This window comes from Nomascus leucogenys, chromosome 7b (assembly GCF_006542625.1).
Source record: "Nomascus leucogenys isolate Asia chromosome 7b, Asia_NLE_v1, whole genome shotgun sequence".
Taxonomy (NCBI): Eukaryota; Metazoa; Chordata; class Mammalia; order Primates; family Hylobatidae; genus Nomascus; species Nomascus leucogenys.
The window spans coordinates 8,674,460-8,699,625 of record NC_044387.1 but is presented as its reverse complement, the minus strand read 5'-3'; the positions used below and the strand labels follow the sequence as shown (position 1 = coordinate 8,699,625).

At 48.6% G+C, this 25,166-nt stretch overlaps 1 protein-coding gene across 1 annotated transcript in view; it reads left to right on the top strand.

Moving 5' to 3' along the window:
* Positions 1-24,336, top strand: part of MEI1 (meiotic double-stranded break formation protein 1) — a 101,688-nt gene extending 77,352 nt beyond the window's left edge. Inside the window, exons 21-31 of the mRNA XM_030815192.1 lie at positions 1,156-1,321; positions 4,112-4,216; positions 6,687-6,797; positions 7,091-7,251; positions 9,742-9,823; positions 10,011-10,186; positions 18,407-18,488; positions 18,947-19,053; positions 19,980-20,111; positions 20,304-20,416; positions 24,138-24,336. Of these exons, the coding sequence (XP_030671052.1) occupies positions 1,156-1,321; positions 4,112-4,216; positions 6,687-6,797; positions 7,091-7,251; positions 9,742-9,823; positions 10,011-10,186; positions 18,407-18,488; positions 18,947-19,053; positions 19,980-20,111; positions 20,304-20,416; positions 24,138-24,183 (1,281 nt within the window). The 3' untranslated portion in view covers positions 24,184-24,336. The remainder of the gene's footprint in view (positions 1-1,155; positions 1,322-4,111; positions 4,217-6,686; positions 6,798-7,090; positions 7,252-9,741; positions 9,824-10,010; positions 10,187-18,406; positions 18,489-18,946; positions 19,054-19,979; positions 20,112-20,303; positions 20,417-24,137) is intronic.
* The last annotated feature ends 830 nt before the right edge of the window (positions 24,337-25,166 follow it).

The window sequence follows — 25,166 nt, the reverse complement described above, 5'->3', positions numbered from 1 at the left end:
GTTTGTCTGGCCAGATGCATTGTAGCAATATCTCTCTGTGTGTCAGTAGCTGTCCTCCCTGGAGAGGGAGTCTGTGTGACCTTGGATTCATAACCCTCAGTCCTAACTGGCCCAGCACATTAGCCTGTCCAAAGGAATTGGCTTCTTTGAGCTAGCAGATGCCAGGAGCTATCAGTAGGGTAGCCTCTGGTGCAGCTTCTGACTGGATTTGTCTTTAACATATACTCATTAAAATAACCCTGAAAGCAAAATAAAAAGCATCTTCCCATCTTCTGAGCCTAAGGCCTTTATAGCTTGGGGCAGAGATAGCCAGATGCCTTGGTAGAGAAGGGGCCTGACCTGGTCCTCACTTGCCTTCCTGTGCACTGAATCTGTCCTAATTTATCCTCTCCCTGCCCAGTGACATCATGTCTCTCTCCTTCTTTTCTTCTTTAAGGCACACTCAGGTTCCCTGTCTTGAAAACAACCTCTTGACCCTAATCCTTCCATTTGCAGGAGGGAGGCATCCTGGAAAATAGAGCTTTGGGCTTGGAGTTAAGAGACTTGCATTCAAATTCTGTCTGTGCCACTGGCTTATATGACCTCTAGCAAGTCACGTAATCTCTCTGAGCCTGTTTTCTCCCGTTGAGGATGGATTTAATAGGATGGACCTATTCTTTTTTTTTTTTTGAGACAGAGTTTCGCTCTGTCGCCCAGGCTAGAGTGCAGTAGTGCGATCTTGGCTCACTGCAAGCTCTGCCTCCTGGGTTCATGCCATTCTCCTGTCTCAGCCTCCCTTGTAGCTGGGACTACAGGCACTTGCCACCATGCCCAGCTAATTTTTTTGTATTTTTAGTAAAGACGGGGTTTCACCCTGTTAGCCAGGATGGTCTCAATCTCCTGACCTCGTGATCCGCCCGCCTCGGCCTCCCAAAGTGCTGGGATTACATGCATAAGCCACCATGCACGGCCTATGATGGACCTATTCTAAGGGACGGTTTTGAGGTGTCAGTGCACCTAGAAGAGCTTTGGTACATAATAGGTGCTGAGTAAGTGACAGATTACCCAGTTTTTGTGACACCATAATTATGGGCCCTTTTCCTGCCCCTCGAAGCATTGTCACTTTTCCCCAACTGCAGTACCCTCTGATCTCTGGCTTTCTTCTCTCCTGCTCAGGACCTCATCTATTCCAGCCCAGTGGACACAGCTCACAAGGTACTGATTAGCCTGAGGACCTTCCTGAGGAGGAACGAGGATATCCAAGTGGGCGGTCTTATCCGAGGCCACTTCCTGCTGATCCTGCAGCGTCTGCTAGTGGAGCATGGGGCATCCCCATCAGGAGGTCAGTCTGCAGGTGCTGTGGGCACAATGTGACCTGAAAGCCAGTCGAGAATGGGTATCTCTACCCTTGTTAGGTCTGTTCCAGGAGACAGAATCAGGGTTTTATCTGAAAAAGAAAGGCCATTGTGGCATCAAGCTAAACTTCACCTCCTTTCTCTCACTGCAGAGTGGGCGTACAACATGCTTGGTGTGCTGTGTGTGTTTAACATGAGTGAATGTGTTTGATGTGTGCGTGCATATCCCCACCCTGTGCAGTGTGTGCTCAGTGTTGTTTGTCACAAGCATGGCAGCCCCCCGTGGGAAGAAGAAAGTGAGAAATCTGGAGGAGGCTGGAGGCAGCAGCAGTCCGCAGGGGCCGGGGAGGAAGGTGGATCTGTGATGTGCTGGAAGCTCCCAGTGAGATCCGGGGGAATAGTTTCCAAATCTGGAATGGTACTCACTGGAGTCAAGGAAGATTGATGTTTGGTACAGTATGGAGACACTGAAAATTGGGATTGATTTATTTTATTTTATATTTTATGTATTTTATTATTATTTTATTTATTTATTTATTTATTTATTATTTATTTATTTTATTTTATTTTATTTTGAGACGGAGTCTTGCTCATTCGCCCAGGCTGGAGTGCAGTGGTGCAATCTCGGCTCACTGCAAGCTCCGCCTCCCGGGTTCACGCCGTTCTCCGGCCTCAGCCTCTCCGAGTAGCCCGGACTACAGGCGCCCGGCTAATTTTTTTTTTTTGTATTTTTAGTAGAGACGGGGTTTCACCGTGGTCTCAATCTCCTGACCTCGTGATCCACCCGCCTCGGCCTCCCAAAGTGCTGGGATTACAAGCGTGAGCCACCGTGCCCGGCCTATTATTTTTGAGACCGTCTCACTCTGTCACCCATGCTGGAGTGCAGTGGCAAGATCTCTGTTCACTGCAACCTCCACTTTCTGGGTTCAAGCAATTCTTGTGCCTCAGCCTCCCAAGTAGCTGGGACTTACAGGCGTGTGCCACCACACCCAGCTAATTTTTTTGTATTTTCAGGAGAGACAGGGTTTCGCCATGTTGCCCAGGGTGGTCCCAAACCTCTGAGCTCAAGTGATCCGCCCACCTCAGCCTCCCAAAGTGCTTGGATTACAGGGGTGAGCCACTGTGCCCGGCTTAGTTTTTTTCTATTTTTAGAGAAGCTGAATTTTAAAAATATTTTTTTTTTTTTTTTTGAGACAGGGTCTCACTCTATCGTTCAGTCTAGAGTGCAGTGGCATGATCTCGGCTCACTGCAACCTTCACCTCCTGCATTCAAGTGATTATTCTGCCTCAGCCTCCCTAGTAGCTGGAATTACAGGCACGCGCCACCACGCCCGGCTAATTTTTTGTATTTTTAATAGAGGTGGGGTTTCACTATATTGGCCAGGCTGGTCTCGAGCTCCTGACCTCAAGTGATCCGCCTGCCTCAGCCTCCCAAAGTGCTTGGATTACAGGTGTGAGCTACCACACTCAGCCTAAAATTATATTTCTAAGCAAAGCGAGAGGCAATCTGTGGCTACCTGACAGAGGACTGAGGGTTTGGAAGTAGATTTAAAGGTGTCAAGAGGAGATGAGTTATTTCTTTTCAGGGAAGGACAAGCCATGTTTAGCTGATAATACTGGTTAAGAACCTTAAGATTTAGTGGAAACATAGTGGGAAGGCCATGGGCATTGGATTCAGATTTGGGTCTATTTGGGCCATAGACTGGGTGACTTATAAACAACAGGAATTTATTTCTCCCAGTTTTGGGGGCTGGGAAATCCAAAATCAAGGTACTGAAAGATTCAGTGTCTGGTGAAGGCCCACTTCCTGGTTCATAAATGGCTTTCTTCTTTCCTTCCTTCCCTCCTTCCTTCCTTCATTCCTTCCCTCCTTCCTTCCTTCCTTCCATCCTTCCTTCTTTCCTTCCTTCCTTCCTTCCTTCCTTCCTTCCTTCCTTCCTTCCTTCTTTCCTTCCTTCCATCCTTCTTTCTCCTTCTTCTTTCTTCTTCTTCTTTTCTTCTTCTCCTCTTGTTCTTCTTCCTCTTTTCCTCCTCCTTCCCCTCATTCTCCCCTCCCTCCTCCTCCTTCCTTCCTTCTCCTCCTCCTTTCTTCCTTCTCCTCCTCCTTTCTTCCTCCTTCTTCTCCCCTGCCCCCCACAGCCTTGACCTCCTAGGCTCAAGCAATCCCCCAACCTCAGACTCCTGAGTAGCTGGGGTTATAGGCATGTGCCAGCATGATGGCTTGTCTTCTTACTGTGTCCTCAAGTGGCAGAAGGGGTAAGGGAGGGAGCTCCTCACAGTTTCTTTCAAAAGGCCACTCATCCCATTCATGAAGATTCTGCCCTCATGATTCAGTCGTCTACTAAAGGCCTCACTTCCTAATACTATTACATTGGGGGTTAAGATTTCAACATGAATTTTGGAAGAACACAAACATTCAGACCACAGCATCCTGCCACTTTCTGGCTGTGGGACCTTGGAGAAGTCACTCAGCCTCTCTGAGCCTCAATTTTGTAAGTGCAAAATAGGAATAACAATCCATGCTTCACATTTTTTTTAGTGGGATTAAATGAAATAATGAATTCCTGGTACCAACCTATGTCTGGCACTTAGTATATCAGTTACGCCTGTTCTGAATGAAGAAAGAAATAGGAGTAAATCCCAACAAAACACCTCACCCCTTAGGAAACAAAAAACTTTGAACCTGTTATTAAGGGCCATTAAAGCAGGGCAGGGTGTCTGACCTTCAGGTGATCTGAGCATCAGGCTTCCTGCCCACTCCTCCTTGTTTTTCACAGCGCCAGGGAACCTACCACTGTTGCTGAGCCTCCTCTCCCTGATGCAGCTCAGGAATGTGTCAGAGCAAGAACTGGACAGCGTGGCCATGAAGCTCCTTCACCAAGGTGCCCTGGCTGCTTGGGATAGTGCCCGAGGGCCCAGGGCTGGACGTGCAGTGGGTGCTCACTAAGTAGGCTGGTGTTCTTCTTTCTTCTACTCTTTCATCCCTTTGGAAGAAGCTAGTAGGTCAGTCTGTCCCTAGGGTTTTCTTGCTAAAGGACCTCTCAGGGCTTTCTCTGCTTGTTCTCTGGGAATGTTTGGGAGACACCCTACCTCTGCAAAAAATCAGCATTATGAGGCCAGGGGGGTGCTCATGCCTGTAATCCCAGCACTTTGGGTGTTTGAGGCAGGAGGATTGTTTGAAGCCAGGAGTTCAAGACCAGCCTGAGCAACATAGCAAGATCCTGCCTCTACAAATGGCCAGGCCTGGTGGCTCACTCCTATAATCCTAGCACTTTGGGAGGCTGAGGCAGCGTGTCGTTTGAGCTCAGGAGTTCAAGACTAGCCTTGGCAACATGGTGAAACCCTGTCTCTACAAAAAAAATACAAATAATTAGCTGTGTGTGGTGATGCAGACCTATATATAGTCCCAGCTACTTGGAAAGGCCGAGGCGGGAGGATTGCTTGAGCCCAGGATGTCAAGGCTGCAGTGAGCTATGATCTCACCACTGCACCCAGCCTGGGCAATGGAGTGAGACCTCGTCTCTAAAACACAAATCTGTATGACAGTCACAAGCTCTACAGTCAGGAAGGCCTGAGTTTGAATCTCAGCTTAGTCACTAGCAATCATCTAGTCCCTGTGAGTCTTAGGTTCCTCATAGGTAAAGTAGTAGTACTTTCCTAACCTAGGGTTAAGATAAGGAATACTTACCTAGTTGTTAAGATAAGGAATACTTATCTAGTTAGATAGAGAATGTCACACAGTGCTTGACACACAGTAGGCCTTCAACAGATGCTATCCATGCAGATTCCTTTTTTCCTGGCACAAGGTCAGCTCTCCACCTCATCCTAAATTGACTCAGATCTGATGATCCAGTTCACAGTTCTCCAGGCTTTTTTCTTACCCACACCCCAAACCTCCTCGGTTTCTCAACTCATGATGCTGCCATCACTTCATAGGCAGCACCTGCAGGAAGATTTGCTGAGGGAAGGTTGAAATGAATAGGAAAAATGACGTGTCTTCAGTGTCTGTGGACCCCCCAGGTCCTCTAGTTACAGGTGAAGATGGGGCTTCTTCCCTGCCTGGAGTCCAGTCCACCTCATGAGAACATCAGTGTCAGATTCAAAAAAAGGCCACTGGGGACACATTGCAGATGGCCTCAGCCTGGTGCCAGTCATCACCAGCCTGTCTGTGAGATCAAGGCTGACACTAAGCTAGGAGGGAGATCTGTGTGTGACAAACTCAGCCTTCAAAAGAGCCTCTGACAGGGAGTAACAGGCTGAAACCCACACATGAAATGTAATAGGACATTTACATATAATCCTTGAGCACTTCTATATGAGAACAGAGAGTAGAGGACTGTGGTTCGAGATGGAGGTACTGGTGTGGGAGGGAGCTGAGACCTGCTTGTCTGGGTGAGCACAGAAGTCAGGGTGTGATGTGGCTGCCAAAAAGTGAATGGAGCTGTAGGTAGGTTTCATATTAGGAATATTAGGATGGGGATAGGCAGATGAGAAGTAGGAGTTCCCAAGAGTAAAGGGATATGTTCTATAGATATCTACAGTGTAATGTTACACTGATGAGGCCTGGGAGAATGCAGAAGCAGCATCTAATCTTGCCTTGAGAGGTTAAGGAAGGCTTCAAGGGGGAGATGAACTTTGAGCTGAATCTTTTTTTTTTTTTTTTTTTTTTTGAGACAGGGTCTCACTCTGTCACCCAGGTTGAAGTATAATAGCATAACTGTTCACTGCAGCCTCTACCTCTCGGGCTCAGGTGATCCTTCCACCTCAGCCTCCCGAGTGGCTGGGACTACCAGCGTGTGCCACCATGCCCAGCTAATTTTTTGTATTTTTTTGTGGAGAGACGGAGTCTCACCACATTGCCCAGGTTGGTCTTGAACTCCTGGGCTCAAGCAATCTGCCTGCCTCTGCCTCCCAAAGTGCTGGGATTACAGGTGTAAGCCACTGCGCAGGCCTGAGCTGAATCTTGATTGCTGACAGGAACTAGAGGAGTTAGCTAAATGAAGTGATGTGAGAGAGGGGATGTGGCAAGTGCAGGGAACTGCACTTCATTCGACTGTTAAAGTTCCCTTGGGAAGGTGGTGATGATGTTCAAAGGATGGATCCCTTTGAAATCCTAAAGTCTTTCTGTGATGCGCAGCTGTAGGTTGCTTGCCTGATGTTTGTCTAGATGGAGGGTGTGAATGTGCCTTAAGGTTTGTCACTGTGTTTCTTTCCATTGGTTGTAATATCAGGGATACTTAGTTTGTGCTTGCTCCCCAAGACTGACATCTGAAATAGCCAGTCGCAGGCTACCACCTGTGACAAGTGTGAGTGTTGTGCGACAGGCCGCCTGGGGACTCTCATCTCTTGCAGTAAGCAAGCTGTGTGGGAAGTGCAGCCCCACTGACGTGGACATCCTGCAGCCCTCCTTCAACTTCCTGTATTGGAACCTTCATCAGACCACACCCAGCAGTCAGAAAAGAGGTGCAGGGGCCCGGGCTGGGACAGTGAAGAGCGCTGGGCAGTCTGTGGTCCTCTCTACCTCAACTTTTTCATCTTAAAAGAACAAATAGCGTTGTGTGTGTGGCTGGTGGTCATAAGGTCCTTTCTGGCTCTAATAACCTGAGCTTCTGTTATGAAGCTGGGACCCTTAGAGCCTCAGGATGATCCTCTGTTTGTTTGTGAAGCCCCCATCAGGTGCTACTAAGCACCACGGTGGCACTTAGCTGAAGCTCCTCTGTAACTCCTGTGGGCCCTGCCCTGCCCACCCCCCGCAGCTGCGGCAGTGCTCCTCAGCAGCACGGACCTGATGGAGCTTCTGGAGAAGATGCTGGCCCTCACCTTGGCAAAGGCAGATTCTCCCAGGACTGCACTCCTCTGCTCTGCCTGGCTGCTCACTGCCTCCTTCTCTGCCCAGCAGCACAAGGGCAGTTTGCAGGTTAGTCTTTAACTTCTGTGGCTTTGAGCCATGGGGTGGCACTCAAAGGAGTGTTGAAGATCCTGAGTTCTGGTCCCAGCTCTGGGGGCTTATTAGCTGCGTGACCTTGGCAAGGTATTTACCCTTTCTGAGCTCAGTTTCCTTACCTAGAAAATGGGGAAAACATCTCAGGATTGTTGTGAGGTTGTTTTATATTAATCCACTTAACACATAAGGTTTACCTACACTCCAGGCTCTGTTCTTGTCACAGAGGAATAAAAAAGGAATATAGCATGTGTCCTACCCTTAGGGAACTTGTAGTCTTTAAGGATAAGATTGTACTCAGCAAAGATAGTGGGGAAAGGCATTCCAGGTAGAGAGAACAATATGAGCAAAGGCATGAAGCTGCACAAATTCAGGACATGCTCTGTATATTTGGGGAGTGGTGAGGTGCTCTGTGTGATGAGAAGGTGGGGAATGAATGGAGCAAAACAGACCAGACGGGGAGGCAGAAGCCAGCCTGCGACCTTGAAGTGCAGCATGGCAAGCTGTGGAATGCCACACATGGTTAACTGTCATTATTACTGTTCGAGAAGGTGATGCAGGGAAGAGAAGAGCAGTGGACTTATCCACAGAGCACCTCCTTCCCCTCAGCCCCTCCCTCTTGTAGGGCCTTGTCATCACAGTGCCCTGCATGAGCTCCTCTGTGGGCTACTTCTCATGGAAACCATCTGCTAGCCTCTGTGGTATCCTCACACTGTGCCCAATACTATGCCAATCTCGTGATGGGCACACAGAAGTGACATGAATTTTAAACTTTGGCCTCTAGAGGGGCAACAAGCTGTGGCAAATCTTTGCTCTGGCAAATCCTGCAGGTTGTTGCCTGTGGTTGGTTTAGGACAGAAACCTTTCCTAATTTTCCATGTGAGGCTGCTGGGCTGATTCAGCTGTCTGCAGTCACCTGCCTAGGAGAAAACTTTCATTTTGTCCTTGGCTCTGCCCTGGCCCTCAGCTCACACCTAGGCAATTACCTGCTCCTAGCTACCTCCAGTGCCCTAACTCAGGCCTGATCATTCGTCCTCCCCCCTAATATGACCTAGTTACAATTTCCTGGCCACCCGCCTCTTCCCTCCTCTGCATGTCCTATCATTGCAGCCACAGTCTGTCCTCACACCCCTTCTGCCCAAGCTCCTTCAGCAGCCTTTTTGTCTTCTTCTAGGCCTGGCCCTCTGCAGCCTTACTTTCTGCCATTCCCACCCACCTTCCCTGTCCTCTGGCCAGGCATTTCTCCTTCTCCCAGTCAGCTGTGCTCCTTCACGTCGCCATACCTTTTTTTTTGTCTGTTTTGTTTATTATTAATAGACTTCATTTTTAGGACAGTTTTATATTTATAGAAAAATGGTGCAGGTAGTATAGAGAGTTCCCATATAACACCCCCCCCCCAACCCCCGACACACATACACAGAGTTCCCTGTTATTTTTTTCAGACAAAGTTTTGCTCTAGTTGCCCAGGCTGGAGTGCAATGGTGCGATCTTGGCTCACCGCAACCTCCCCCTCCTGGGTTCAAGTGATTCTCCTGCCTCAGCCTCCCTAGTAGCTGGGATTACAGGCATCCACCACCGCACCCAGCTATTTTGTATTTTTAGTAGAGACAGGGTTTCTCCAAGTTGGTCAGGCTGGTCTTGAACTCCTGACCTCAGGTGATCCGCCCACCTCGGCATCCCGAAGTGCTGGGATTATAGGCATGAGCCACTGTGCCCGTCTTAATTTCATAGATGAAGAAAGTAAGGCATGCTGAGAGAGGTGCAGTAACTTGCCCAAGGCCATACAGCCGACAGGTAGCAAAGCCAGGATTTTATTTTATTTTTTTAAAGAAATGGAATCTGTCGTCCAGGCTGGAGTGCAGTGGCAGTATCCCAGCTCACTGCAGCCTTGGCCTCCCGCCTCAAGTGATTATCTCACCTCAGCCTCCTGAGTAGCAAGAACTACAGACACATGCTACCGTGCCCAGCTAATGTTTTTGTATTTTCTTGTAGAGATGGGGTTTCTCCATGTTGTCCAGGCTGGTCTTGAACTCCTGGGCTCAACGAATCCTCTCACCTCAGCCACCCAAAGTGCTGGGATTACAGGTGTAAGCCACTGTACCTGACCTGAGAGCCAGGATTTTGATTTGGCCTGTCTGACTCCAGATCTTCTGAGTTAGGTATATAGTGAACAGAGCCAGAGACTGAACCACAGATGAGGCCAGGGAAGGCTGTCTGATGGAGGAGGCCAGTGAGGATGGGGGAGATTTGGAAGAAAAAGAGTTCTCCAGGTTCAGACTTGATTCTCCTCCTCATGCTCCTGAAGCCAGGGCTGGTGCAGCTTGGAGAACGCTGTGTGGCCTCCTCCGTCCCCTTTTGATGCAGTGGATATGTTGGGGGAGGTGACAGAAGAGATTTTCAGGCAGGTTATTTTTTGCCTAGGCTTCCAGAACATGGGGGTTAGCCCTTTACCCTGTGCCCTGCCAGGTTCACCAGACACTGTCTGTGGAAATGGACCAAGTATTGAAGGCTCTCAGCTTTCCAAAGAAAAAGGCTGCACTACTCTCAGGTATGGGTCCACAAGTCTCCAGCAGAAGAAAAGCTTTTTCCCTAGGTTTTCAGATAAGACCAGCACCCTGACCAGCCTATGGTCAATCCATAATTGTCTCATCTTCATTGTCTCCCATCCTATGACAGAGCTGGGTGGGAGGTGGGAAAGAGACAGGAACTGAGTGTAAGGAATTTCCTGCTTCCAGCTGCCGTCTTATGCTTCCTGCGGACAGCCCTGCGACAAAGCTTTTCCTCTGCCCTGGTAACCCTGGTGCCCTCAGGGGCCCAGCCACTGCCAGCCACCGAGGACACTGTCCTAGCTCCACTGCGAACGTCGCAAGTCCGGTCCCTGGTCATTGGGCTGCAGAACCTCCTGGTGCAGGTAAGGCCCTTGCTGAGTGGGGCTTGCTTCTCCCAGGACAACAGCAGGAAGGGGTGGCTGCCTGTCAAGAGCCTGATATTCCTACCAGGGCTTGGAGGGTGGATTGAGTAAGACTTTTTTAAAAAAAATTATTTTTATTTATTTTATTTTATTTATTTATTTTTATTATTTTTTTAGACGGAGTCTAGCTCTGTCGCCCAGGCTGGCGTGCAGTGGCATGATCTCAACTCACTGCAAGCTCTGCCTCCCGGGTTCACGCCATTCTTCTGCCTCAGCCTCCCGAGTAGCTGGGACTACAGGCACCCGCCACCACGCCCGGCTAATTTTTTGCATTTTTAGTAGAGACAGGGTTTCACTGTTAGCCAGGATGGTCTTGATCTCCTGACTTCATGATCCTCCCGCCTCGGCCTCCCAAAGTGCTGGGATTACAGGTGTGAGCCACCGCACCCGGCCTATTTATTTATTTATTTTCGAGACAGAGTTTTGCTCTTGTTGCCCAGGCTGGAGTGCAATGGTGTAATCTCGGCTCACTGCAACCTCCGCCTCCCAGGTTCAAGTGATTCTCCTGTCTCAGCCTCCCGAGTAGCTGGGATTACAGATGCATGCCACCATGCCCGGCTAATTTTTGTATTTTTAGTGGAGACGGGGTTTCCTCATATTGGTCAGGCTGGTCTTGAACTCCTGACCTCAGGTGATCCACCCGCCTCAGCCTCTCAAAGTGCTGGGATTACAGGAATGAGCCACCACACTCGGCCTATTTTTATTTTTTAAATACAGATGGGGTCTTGCCGTATTTCCAGGCTGGTCTCGAATTCCTGGCCTCAAGTGATCCTCTTACCCTGGCCTCCAAAAGTGCTAGGATTACAGGCATAAGCCACCATTCCCTGCCTGGGTGAGACTTTTAAAGCTACAGTGATAGAAACAAAACTCAATTTGGCTTATAACTGAGAAGTCCTGGGGTCAATACTGGCTTCAGGCACAGCTGGATCCCAGAAGCTCAGACAAGGTCATCAGACTCTTTCCATCTATTGGCTTTGCATTCCTCACTGTCAGCTTTATTTTTATGAGATAGTAGGATGACCAGCAGTAGCTCCTAGCTTATATCCTCTAGGGAAAAAAGATTTCTTTTTCCTCATAGTTCCCAGAATTGAGTCTCATTAGGCTGGCTTGGGTAATATGCCAGTCACCATGGCTGGGGCATGGGATGCCCTGATTGGCCTGGCTTGGGTCAGTGCCCTCTCCTGGAGGCCAGGGCATGTGGTCAGCTCTCTATAGCCCAGGTGGACTGAACCCAAGAGAGGGATGGTTCGCCACGGGAAAACTGCTACCAGAAGAAGGAGGGGATCCAGGGCAAGCAAAAGCATGTCTACCTCCAAGGGGTTTGTGTTTTATGGCTTAGGAGACACTTGTAGATCAGTGTTTATGTAGCCATCGTATCCCGAGCCCTGACCCAATGTCACGGCCTATGAAGGATACTGGGGGCCCCAGGAAGATGTCCCAGGAGTGGGCCCAGTGCTAAGTTAGTGGTTGCTGAGTCTTGTCCTGTGGCACATCCATGCACAAGGCTCTGTGCTCTTTAGGGATCAAACATCTATCCTATTATAGCACTTAGCTCTCTGTTTCAAGTTTCCATTTTCATATCACTCTTCCCCCAACCAGGCTGTGATATACTCAAGGGCAGAGTCTGAGTCTGGTTAATCTTTGTGTGTCCTTCCCCTTGTGGGTTTAAAGCTAATTTAGAATTTAGGAATCAGATGAGAACCAAAACATCAGCTTTATTGCTGGTAAACATCATAGTAGAATATTGGCTGGGACTCTGGAACAGAATGGGCTTTTTTTTTCTGCAGTTTTTCAAACATACAGCAATGAGAGAATTTTACAGTGAACATTCATACACCCAACACCTAGATTCTACTAGTAACATTTTATTATACTTGCTTAATCATATCTGTCCAAAATGAGCTTTTTAAACCACCCTCCTTCTTGCCAGACCAGGGGTCCACAGGCGGGGAAAACTGTGTTTGCATTATGGACACTTAGCCAGCTGGCCAGGAGTTTAAGTTCATGGGAGCATAATCTTTAATACCTTAATCGTGCCCTGATGGCACAGTAGATCTTAAGCTAGTGTCTTGCCTTCTAGATAAAACCTTCCTTGGATGAGGAGGGCTAGTTAGGGAAATGCTTTCTCCCTAATGTTTCTAAAAGCGCTGATGTTCCTGTTTTAAGATTCAGAACAGGAGGTGTGGGAGGAATGATTTCCCAATACCCAGCACAGAGCTTGGCACAAAATTGGCATCTGGGAATGTTTGTTGAATGGATGAAAACCACAGAAATTAACATTACATGATCCCAGCCATTTAGGCACTCACAGATTATAGGAAACACAAATAACTACATCTAATACCAAAATGACCTATTAGCAGTTGAGCATTCCTAATACAAAAGTCAAAAATCCGAAATGCCCAATGAGCATCTGCTTTGAGCATCATGTTGGTGCTCAAAAGTTTTGGATTTTGGAATATTTCAGATTTCAGATTTTTAATTACAGATACTCAACCAGTATTTGTTTTTTTGTTTGTTTTTGGGATGGAGTCTCGCTCTGTCCCCCAGGCTGGAGTGCAGTGGTGCAATCCCAGCTCACTGCAACCTCTGCCTCCTGAGTTAAGTGATTCTCCTGCCTCAGCCTCCCAAGTACCTGGGACTACAGGTACGCACCACAATGCCTGGTTAATTCTGTATTTTTAGTAGACATGAGGTTTCACCATGTTGGCCAGGCTGGTCTCGAACTCGTGACCTCAAGTGACCCACCCACCTCGGCATCCCAAAGTGCTGGGATTACAGGCGTGCCCGGCCTCAACCTGTATTGGAAGGCTGCACAAGAGAGGTAGCATTTGAACTGGGCCTTGAGTGATGAAAAAGCCGTCTTCAAACCAATAGCCTAAACACTAGGGTGGGGTGCCAGTGAGGTTTGTGGGTTTTTTTTTTTTTTTTTTTTTTTTTTTGAGACAAAGTCTTGCTCTGTCACCCAGGCTGCAGTGCAGTGGTATGATCCCAGCTCACTGCAACCTCCACCTCCTGGATTTAAGCGATTCTTCTGCCTCAGCTTCCTGAGTAGTTGGGATTACAGGTGTGTGCCACCACGCCTGGCTAATTTTTGTATTTTCAGTAGAGACAGGGTTTCACCATGTTGGCCAGGCTGGTCTCAAACTCCCGACCTCAGGTGATCTGCCCACCTCGGCCTCCCAAAGTGCTGGGATTACAGGTGTGAGCCAACGTGCCCAGCCACCAGTGAAGTATTGTATAGCACTTTCACCATTCGCCTCTCATACCCAAGAGCCTAGGTGTCTCCCTGGCCTGTGACACTCAACTCTGCCTCTGGCAACTGTTTAATTTTATTTTTGAGATAGAGTCTTCCTGTCACCCAAGCTAGAGTGCAGTGGCATGATCATGGCCCACTGCCACCTTAACCTGCTGAGCTTAAGTGATCCTCCCATCTCAACCTCCTGAATAGCTGGGACTACGGGTGTACACCACCATGCCCAGCTAATTTTAAAATACTTTTGTATTGGTAGTAAGGCCAGGCTCGGTGGCTCATGCCTGTAATCTCAGCACTTTGGGAGGCCGAGACGGGCGGATCACTTGTCAGGAATTTGAGGCCAGCCTGGCCAACATGGTGAAACCCCATCTCTACTAAAAATACAAAAAATTTAGCCGGGCGTGGTGGCGGTAATCCCAGCTACTTGGGAGGCCAAGGCAGGAGAATCACTTGAACCCAGGAGGTGGAGGTTGCAGTGAGCCAAGATCATGCCAGTGCATTCCAGCCTGGGTGACAGAGCAAGACTCCATCTCAAAAAATAAATAAAAAATAAAATAAAATACTTTCGTAGAGATGATAATCTCACTATGTTGCCCAGGCTGGTCTTGACCTCCTGGGCTCAAGCAATCCTCTGGCCTTGGCCTCACAAAGTGCTAGGATTACAGGTGTGAGTCACTGCACCTGGCCTTGTTTTAATTGTAGTAAATTATATATAACATAAAATGTAGTATTTTAATCATTTTAAGTATATGGGTCAGTGGCATTAAGTTAAGTACATTCACATTGTTGTGCAACTTTCACCATCATCCATCTCTAGATCTTTTCATCTTCCCAAACTGAAACCCTGTACCCATTAAACAATTCCCCAGTCTCCTCCCCCAGCCCCTGGCATCTACCATTTTATTTGCTATCTCTATGAATTTGACTACTGTAGGGACCTCATGTAAGTGGAATCCTGTATTTGTCTCTCTGGTAGTTTTTGACTATCTGTCCTCAACAGTCACTGGGAAGGGGAACCCAACCTGAGAAGCTCATGACTCCCCCTGTAGAAAGTGCTGGGCCTACCCTGCTTGTAGGAGGGCATTGCTGAGGAGCCTGTCTTAGCCTCACAGTGACTGCCCTATAATTGCCTAGTGAACAGGACCAAGTAGGCTTTTCCTCTTTTCTCTCACTGTCACACTCCCGAGAAATTTCCTGGCCTTCTTTGTTCAGCCACAATGTCCCCTCTGTCACTGCCCAGGATCTCATGGTTATAGCTAAGCCTCCTTCATTCCCTTCAACCAGTTTGTTGTTTAAAACTACTTTGTTTGTTTTTTTGTTTTGTTTTTTGAGACAGACTCTCATTCTGTTGTCCAGGCTGGAGTGCAGTGGCGTGATCTCAGCTCACTGCAACCTCTGCCTCCCAGTTTCAAGAGATTCTCGTGCCTCAGCCTACTGAGTAGCTGGGATTACAGGCACCTGCCACCACACCTGGTTAATTTTTTGTATGTTTAGTAGTGACAGGGTTTCGCCATGTTGGCCAGGTTGGTCTCAAAACTCCTGGCCTCAAGTGATCACCCGCCTCGGCATCCCAAAGTTCTGGAATTACAGGTGTGAGCCACCGCGCCTGGTCTTAAAACTAGCCTTTTATTCATTTGTTCAATGATTCATACATTCAGCAAATATTTATTCGACAGTAACCCAGCAATAGAGGAAATCCGTCTCCCTTGAGCTCCCAGAATGGTTCATTCAGCTATGAATTGAGTATCACATTATCATATTTTATTATACGATAGTGGTTTACATTGTCTTCTTCCACAAAACTGAAAACTTCTTTTTTTTTTTTTTTTTTTTTCTGAGACAGAGTCTCACTCTATCGCCCAGGCCAGAGTGCAATGGCACAATCTCGGCTCACTACAACCTCTGCCTCCTGGGTTCAAGTGATTCTCCTGCCTCAGCCTCCTGAGCAGCTGGGACTACAGGCGCCCGCCACCATGCCTGGCTAATTTTGTATTTTTAGTAGATACAGAGTTTCACCATATTGGCCAGGTTGGTCTCGAACTCCTGACCTTGTGATCCGCCCACCTCAGCCCCGAAGTGCTGGGATTACAGGCATGAGCCACCACGCCCGGTCTGAAAACTTTTAGGCAAAAATGCCCCCTGTGTGGGAAGTCAGAGGAGGCTTCACGGAGAAGGTGACATTTGAACTCAGCCTTGAAGGGTGTCTAGGCAGAGGTATAGAGGGAAGGGCATTCCAGCAGGACAACAGCATGTATAAAATCACATATTCTGAAAGTGCATGCCGGGGCGTGGGGTGTGATGAAGTAGAAAATGAGACAAAAAGCTGGGCAGAGCCAAACTGAGCCATGCCTCATACGCTAGGCTAAGAATCATTGTGCGAACTGTGGAAGGACATCTATCAGACTGTGTGTTTGAAAGTTCTCTCTCGGGCTGGGTACTATGGCCCACGCCTGTAATCCTGGCACTCAGGGAGGCCAAGGTGGGTGGATTGCTTGAGTCTAGGAGTTCCAGACCAGCCTGGAAAACACGGCACAACCCTATCTCTATAAAAAATACAAAAAATTAGCTGGATGTGGTGGCACATGCCTGTAGTTCCATCTACTCAGGAGGCTGAGATGGGAGGATCACCTAAGCCCAGGAGGTTGAAGCCAAAGTGAGCTGTCATCATGCCACTGAGCTCCAGCCTGGGTGACAGAGTGAGATCTGTCTCAAAAGAAAAAAAGCAAGTTCCCTCTCAGCCACAGTGGGGAAGATGGGGGCAAGGAGAGTGCCTGGAGGTAAGGCAACTGGTGAACAAGAAGCTGTACATGCAGATGACAGCTAGGCTACCCTCATACCCATGAGGACAAATTGTATATCCATACAATGAAATACTATTTGACCATACAAAGGAGTGAAGTACTGACACATGCTACAACATGGATGAACCTTGAGAACATTAAGTGAAAGCAATCAGATACAAAAGAGCACATATTATGATTCTGCTTATGAAAAATGTCTGGAAAAGGCAAATCCATGGAGACAAAGTAGATTAGTAGTTGCCTAGGGCTGAGTGGAGGGATGGGGGAACAAAGAGCGACTGCTGAGTATGGGGTTTCTTTTTAGGGGTGATGAAAATATTCTGGAATTACATTGCTGTGCAACTTTGTGGATATAATTTTAAAAACTACGAATTATATCCTTTAAAGAATGAGTATTATGGTTTGTCAATTATATCTCGATAAAACTGTACTTTTAAAAACTGGTGTCAAGGGAGAAAAATGGCAGTGAAGCCTAAGCTAGGGCTCTGGGTGCTGGTCCTCGTTGACACCTCTGGGCCAAAGCAGGCTGGCGGCACCAGCACTACAAACTGAGTGCTCATCAGCTATGCAGAATCTTCAGCAGCTGGGTGGCCCAGTGCAGTGCAGTGGAAGGTACAGTATCTAGAATCACCGGAATCTGTGTCAAAGCCCCTGCCCAGCCTCTGACTCTGAAGATGTTTAGTAAGTCACTTTTTACTAATCTTCATGTTCTCCATCTGCAAAATAAAAGCCTAACATGAGAACAGCCTCTATTCCCCCCGGAGTGGAGCACGGTGGAGGAAAGTGTTAGTTGAAATAAGAATAGAGAGAGTGTCCAGGGTCCACCATGCTGGGTCACATGGGGTGAAGGGGCAGGTCAGTGGCAGCAGAGGGCTCTGAAGAAGGGCTGTGGGCACTGGAGTGATAAGGGTGGTTATGGGGGTGATAAGTGTATGTTTAACTTTATAAGAAGCCATCACATTGTTTCCCAAAGTGGCTGCACCATTTTACCTTCCCACCAGCAATGTATGAGTGCCAGCTGCTCCACATTCTCCTCAACACTTGGTGTTGTCAGTCTTTTTAACTTTAGCTATTGGTAGATGTACAGGGGTACCTCATAGTAGTTTTAATTTGCATTTCCCTAATGACTAATGATAAATATTTTCATGTGTTTATTAGAGCATACAATTTTGATGAAAGGTCCTGTTGCTTTAAAAAAAAGAAGGTTGAAACCCACTGGCTTAAGTAAACTGTGAGGCTCTTCCAGGGTCTGTAATCTATAAATCTTTTAGTGTGGCCCAGGGTCCATCTTCTTTTCTGAAACAAAGCACTCTTTTTTTTTTTTTTTTTTTTTAAGATGGAGTCTTGCTCTGTCACCCAGGCTGGAGTGCAGTGGTGTGATCATGGCTCATTCTGCTCCCAGGTTCAAGCAATTATCTGCCTCAGCCTCCCAAGTAGCTGGGATTATAGGTGCCCACCACCACGGCCGGCTAATTTTTTGTATTTTTAGTAGACACGGGGTTTCACCATCTTGGCCAGGCTGGTCTTGAACTCCTGACCTCGTGATCCACCCGCCTCGGCCAATGTGCTGGGATTACAGGCGTGAGCCACCACGATGGAGTTTCGCTCTGTCGCTCAGGCTGGAGTGCAAGTGGTGCAATCTCAGCTCACTGCAACCTCTACCTCCCGGGTTCAAGTGATTCTCCTGCCTCAGCCTCCTCAGTAGCTGGGACTACAGGTGTGCACCACCACACCCAACTAATTTTTGTATTTTTAGTAGAGATGGGGTTTCACCATGTTGACCAGGCTGGTCTCAAACTCCTGACCTCAGGTGATCCGGGCGCCTTGGCCTCCCAAAGTGCTGGGATTACAGGTGTGAGCCACTGTGCCTAGCCCAAAGCACTCTATTGAATGTAGGTAAATCATACAGTATAAGCACTGTGCTCTGTATGAGGGTGAGAGATGAAGCCAACAAACATTTCTTGATTATCTACAGGGCTATAATCCCAAATCTGAAATTCTGAAATCCAAGTAACTCTGAAAACCAAATGTTTTTTCTTGGTTGGCACCAAAAGCCATTGGTAGCAAAACCTGACCTGAATTTTTTTTTTTTTTTTTCTGCAGAAGGACCCTCTATTGTCCCAGGCCAGTGTTGGCTGCCTGGAGGCCTTGCTTGACTACCTGGATGCCCGGAGCCCAGACATCGGTAGAAACTCTCCACATTATCTGATGTTCCCATGAGAGATTAGAGGGAGCAACACCCTTCCACCCTCATGCTCCAGCCTTCCATCCCCTTGTGTGACTCATACTTATTTTGTTTAATTCTTTTAGCAGCACTGCAAGGGCAGTCATGCCCATTACACAGATGAAATCAGTAAGGTTCAGATAGGTCAAATGATGTGCCCAACCAAGGTCACAATGCTCTTAAGTGGCAGAGCCCTTCTTACTGCCTGCCTTCCACAATCATGGCATATATAGTTTCACTGAGCCAGTCAACATAAGTGGATTAGAAGCCCAGGGAAGAAAGAACCCTCCTTGGGTCAGCTTGTCCAGTGCCCTGCCTCTAACTGGGTAGCCCCTTTTTAAGCCAATAGGAGAAGGTCCTCTTGAGCAATGTCCCAAGGCAAGGCCTTGGAAGCATTAACAACCCAGTGTTTCTTGAAGCTCTCCACGTGGCCTCCCAGCCTTGGAATCGGTTTTTGCTGTTTACCCTCTTGGATGCTGGAGAGAATTCCTTCCTCAGACCCGAGATTTTGAGGCTCATGACCCTGGTAAGTGCAGAAAGGATATCTTGTGGTCTGAGGAGTGTCATGAGCTGGGTGGTGCTGAAGAGGCCAGGGTCTCACTTTAGGTAACCCTAATCCTCAAAGAAGGTGGAAGGGCTCGGCAGGCCTTCACCCTACAAGAGACCTGCTGAAAGAATTCCTCTGAATGCCCATATCTCCTCACTCCAGGGGACCCCGACACCCTTTCCCCTATTTCTCTCATGACATGTTGACCAGGGCCTGTCTACCACATGCCAGGTCTGCTAGATACTAAGGATATCAGTGAACCAGATACTCTGCCTTTAGGGTCCCTCAGTCTAAAGAGGAGGACAGACAAGTAAACTAGTAATGTAAATATGACGCTACAAGTGGTAGAGTAGAGGAGATGCTAACTGTGGGGCACACAGTAAGTGCCCCTTGAATAAATAACAAAGCAGCAGGCCTAAGAATGACAGTGAAGTGGATCAACAAGTACATCAGTGGTTGGTGTAGGAACAAAGAGGAAAGAGTAATTGATTCTCAGCAGTGAAGGTAACATTTTAGCTGTGGCTTGAGAAATTAATAGGCAGAGAGAAGGAAAGGTATTCCAGGTAGTGAAGTAAGAACAACAGGTACAAGAGCACATGGTGGTATGTCAGGGGAGCCACACGTAGTTCATTTTGGCCATGAGTGTTCAGTGCAAGGTTGGGGAGGAGGGAGCCAAGGCCAAAGGGGTCAGGAGGGCCAGCTCTCTCAGGATCTCACAGGTTGCCTTACTTACCCCACTTCCCCATGACACAGCCCCACCTCTGCCCACTATCTCCGAGCTCCTTGAAGGCAGGCAGGTTCTGTGGGCTTCAGGACAGTATCCCCTAAAGTTGGGGCACAGCAGTTGTCTATGATGAAGAAGATGCCAAATCACTGGGTGTTTGTGGCTTCTCTTCCTGGGCCAGTTTATGCGGTACCGGAGTAGCAGTGTCCTCTCTCATGAAGAGGTGGGTGATGTTCTGCAAGGTGTGGCTTTGGCTGACCTGTCTACCCTCTCGAACACCACACTCCAGGCCCTGCATGGCTTCTTCCAGCAGGTGGGTGGGAAGGGGAGGCCATGCAGCCACTGTAAAGCTAGACCCTCAAGACCATCTTCTCTTGGAGGGTGGGAGCTCTGGCCACAGGAGCCAAGGAATGGGAGGAGGGAAGTACAGAGGATGGAGGCAGTTAGGGCGTGTGTGGAGTGGGCACTGAGGAGGCCTGTCTTCCCTGCCCTCTTCTCCCTGTAGCTCCAGTGCATGGGATACCTGGCTGACCACAGCATGGCCCAGACCCTGCAGGCCTCCTTGGAGGGCCTTCCCCCTAGCACCTCCTCAGGCCAGCCACCCCTGCAGGACATGCTGTATCCTTTCTTGCATCTATGATGAAGGAGATGCCAAATCACTGGGTGTCTGGGGCTTCTCTTCCTGGGCCAGTTTATGTGGTACCAGAGTAGCAGTGTCTTCTCTCATGAAGAGGTGGGTGAGGTTCTGCAAGGTGTGGCTTTGGCTGACCTGTCTTGGCCTGGGCAAGCTCTCCCAGGCCATAAGAAGCTGTGGCATCATGCTTCAGGACATAGGTGTACTACAGTCTTGTCTTCTAAAGTAAGCAGGGGTCAGTGAGTATAATTAACAGTGTTGACAACAACAATGCCGTGTCCTGTTAATATTAAGTTCCTACAGAAATCAGGCACATTACATGCATTTTACATATATATATATATATATATATTATTATATATTATTTATTTTTGAGATGGAGTCTTGCTCTGTCGCCCAGGCTGGAGTGCAGTGGCATGATCTCGGCTCACTGCAACCTCCGCCTCCCGGGTTCAAGCGATTCTCCTGCCTCAGCCTCCCGAGTAGCTGGGACTACAGTTGCCTGCCACCACGCCCAGGTATTTTTTTTTTTTTTTTTTTGTATTTTTAGTAGAGACAGGGTTTCACCATATTGGACAGGCTGGTCTCGAACTCCTGACCTTGTGATCTGCCTGCCTCGGCTTCTCAAAGTGCTGGGATTACAGGTATGAGCCACCATGCCCGGCTACATGCATTATATTTAATCCTCACATCAGCTAGGAGTGTTAAGGTACTTGTAGTACAGGTTGAGCATCCCTAATACAAAAATTAGAAATCCAAAGTGCTCCAAAATCTGAAACTTTTTGAGTGCTGATGTGATGCTACAGGTGGAAAATTCCATACCTGACTTCATGTGATGAGTTGCAGTCAAAATGTAGCCAAAACTTTGTTTCATGAATAGGCCAGGTGCGGTGGCTCACGCCTGTAATCCCAGCACTTTAGGAAGCCTAGGCAGACAGATCACTTGAGGCCAGAAGTTTCAGACCAGCCTGGCCGACATGGTGAAACCTCATCTCTATGAAAAATACCACAATTAGCTGGGTGTGGTGGCATGTGCCTGTAATCCCAGCTACTCGGGAGGCTGAAGCACAAGAATCGCTTGAATCGGGGATGTGGAGGGCAGTGAGCCAAGATCACACCACTGTACTCCACCCTGGGCGACAAAACATGACTCTGTCCCAGAAAAAAAACAAAAAATTTTGTTTCATGAATAAAATTATTATATTTTTTACATTCTTTTTATTTATTTATTTTTTTTAAGACAGTGTCTTGCTTTGTCACCCAGGCTGGAGTGCAGTGGTGTGAACATAGCTCACTGTAGCCTTCACCTCCTGGGCCCAAGGGATCCTCCCGCCTCAGCCCTCCAAGTAGCTGAGACTACAGGTGCACACCAGCATGCCTGGCTAATTTTTGTAGATACAGGGTTTCACCATGTTGCCCAGGCTTGTCTCAAACTCCTGAGCTCAGGTGATCTGCCTGCCTTGGCCTCCCAAGTGCTGGGATTACAGGCATGAGCCACTGTGCCTGGCCCATGAACAAAATTATTTAAAACACTGCATAAAATTACCTTCAGGTGGCCGGATGCGTGGCTCACGCCTGTAATCCTAGCACTTTGGGAGGATGAGATGGGTGGATCATCTGAGGTCAGGAGATCGAGACCATCCTGGCTAACACGGTGAAACCCCGTCTCTACTAAAAATACAAAAATTAGCCGGGCCTGGTGGCGCACGCCTGTGGTCCCAGCTACTCAGGAGGTTGAGACAGGAGAACTGCTTGAACTTGGGAAGCAGAGGTTGCGGTTAGCTAAGATTGCGCCACTGCACTCCAGCCAGGGTGACAGAGCAAGACTCCGTCTCAAAAAAATAAAAAATTACCTTCTGGCTATGTGTACAAGGTGTATATAAAACAAATGAATTTTGTGTTTAGACTTGGGTCCCATCCCCAACATATCTCATTATTATAGGCAAATATTACAAAATTTGAAAAAAAATCTGAAATACAAAACACTTCTGGTCCCAAGAATTTTGGATAAGGGATACTCAACCTGTACCTACCTCCTAGGGTTGTAGCAAGGACTTAATGGGTTAATATATGTAAAGCACCAAAAACAGCTCCTGGCTTGGTGTGAATGTTATATTAGTGTCTGTTATCATTCCTACTCCCTTTCCAAATAACGAAACTGAGGCCAGAGACGGTCAGTCATGCCCAGAATCACAGAGCTAGTGATACAATCAGGATTTGACCTCAGATTTGCCTGTCTCCAAAGCTACATCACCGAATTCAGAAAGGAGCTAGTCCTTCCCCCAAGAGCTTTGGAGACAGTTGCCCAAGTGCAGTTGGTTCAAGTGATCCTCAGCCCAACACACACACACACACACACACACACACACACACACACACACACACACAGTGTGTGTGTGTCTGTGTGACTGCCATGTTCTTAAGAAAGCTTGGATGGCCGGGTGCGGTGGCTCATGCCTGTAATCCCAGCACTTTGGGAGGCCAAGGTGGGCAGATCACCTGAGGTCAGGAGTTCGAGACCAGCCTGGCCAACATGGTGAAACCCCATCTCTACTAAAAAATACAAAAATTAGCTAGGCATGGTAGCGTGCACCTGTAATCCCAGCTACCCAGGAGGCTGAGGCAGGAGAATCACTGGAACCTGGGAGGCAGAGGCTGCAGTGAGCCAAGGTTGCGCCACTGCACTCCAGCCTGAGCAACAGAGCAAGACTCCGTCTCAAAAAAAAAAAGAAAGCTTGGGGGCCGGGCGCAGTGGCTCACACCTGTCATCCCAGCCCTTTGGGAGGCCAAGGTGGGTGGATCACTTGAGGTCAGGAGTTCTGAGACGAGCCTGGCCTACATGGTAAAACCCCATCTCTACTAAAAATACAAAAATTAGGCCGGGCGCGGTAGCTCACGCTTGTAATCCCAGCACTTTGGGAGGCCGAGGCGGGCGGATCACGAGGTCGGGAGATCGAGACCACGGTGAAACCCCGTCTCTACTAAAAATACAAAAAAAATTAGCCAGGCGTGGTGGCGGGCGCCTGTAGTCCCAGCTACTCGGAGAGGCTGAGGCAGGAGAATGGCGTGAACCCGGGAGGTGGAGCTTGCAGTGAGCAGAGATTGCGCCACTGCACTCCAGCAACAGAGCAAGACTCTGTCTCAAAAAAAAAAAAAAAAAAAAAAAAAATACAAAAATTAGCTGGGCATGGTGGTGCACGCCTGTAATCCAAGCTACTTGGGAGGCTGAGGCAGGAAAATCACTTGAATCCGGGAGGTGGAGGTTGCAGTGAGCAGAGAGCCGAGATTGTGCCACTGCACACTCCAGCCTGGGCGACAGAGTGAGACTATGTCTCCAAAAAAACAAAAAGCAAGCTTGGGGCTGTGGCAGTGGTCAGAGGCCCTCTGGTGGGTGGTTGCACCCAGAGACACTGCAGTCCAGAGATACTGCAGTCCAGAGGTGTGTGTGAGGGTAGTTTGCTTCCTCCGCACCCCTCTGGCTGCCTCCCTGGCTCTCCTCCTTGCCCCTTCCGTGGAATAGTTCCCTGTTGAATAGCAACTACCTAGCCCAGGTGTTCAGGACCCAATTTCAGAATCCATCCCACTATTCTCAGGAGCACCTCTGTTCTTGCCTGACCATTCTTGCCTGTTTTGGGCTCTGGAAGTGTGATGCCCCCATGGTTGGCCCCACTTCTCTGCTGTTTTCCTCTCATGTTTTGCTGCCAGCTGCCTGGGAGGGGTGGCTGTATCCCTGTCCCACATCAGAAACTGATCCTCAGGACTTGAAGGCCCACAAGTGGAGAGAGAATGAGACCTGGAGACAGAGCATAATTGTTGGGGAAATGGATGACAGCTGAAGCTATTCATATGGAGCCATATACTCCACTGTTGAAATAGAATAAGGAAGTAAAATGATACACTCACATACCTGCGTGGGCTCTCCAAAAGCACTGTACTACCACGTCTACCAGGAGCTGGTTTCTCAGCCAGTTGGATAAGGAATTGTTTCAGCAAGAAGATTGATGGCCTCCTCAGGGAGGGAGGGACGCGACAGGATTTGTTCTTGTAGCAGCATTCAAGGAGTCAGCTGGGTGCCTCAGCCCTTGCCTGGCTACAGTAGGGCCCCTCTGTCCCCTCCCTTCAGCCGTCATCAGAACTGGTGTTTATGCACCCTCGTGGGTAGATCCTGGGAATGCATGTCCAGCTCGGTCCCCCGCATGAGGTCTGCGCTCCACAGTGCCTGCGCCTGTTCTGGGGAGCTCAGCCCAGACCGGGCCTCCAGCTCCCTTCCCGCCCGGCAGGGGCCCCGGTCCCGGAGATGGCCACGCCACGCTGCCTTCTCGGGTCTGGCTGTCCTGAACCTGCGCAAAAGTGGGGCTGCACTCGGCCTAACGAACGGATGGGGAAGCCCCCGACGTACTTAGTTTATTAGTTGGTGGACCGGAGGGGCAAGGAGGGGATGCCCGAATCCTGCACTGAGTCTCTGAGGTCCTTAAGAAAAAAAGTGCTAGTCACCGCCCACTAAGCTCACGTTGCGATCTAAAGTTTAAAAACTGCCACAGACGACGACACAGTTTCGGGGAGGGCGCGCAGAAGGTCGCCCGGCCGACAGGAGCTGGGACCCCAGTTGGCTGATTCACGCCTTAAACTGGCACAGACCCCACCCACAGATTTAACTTCCTCCAACACAACCTAAATCCAGGGCCACGTACCCGGGGCTCGCAGGAAGGGCAGGACAAGGATGGTGCCCACAGC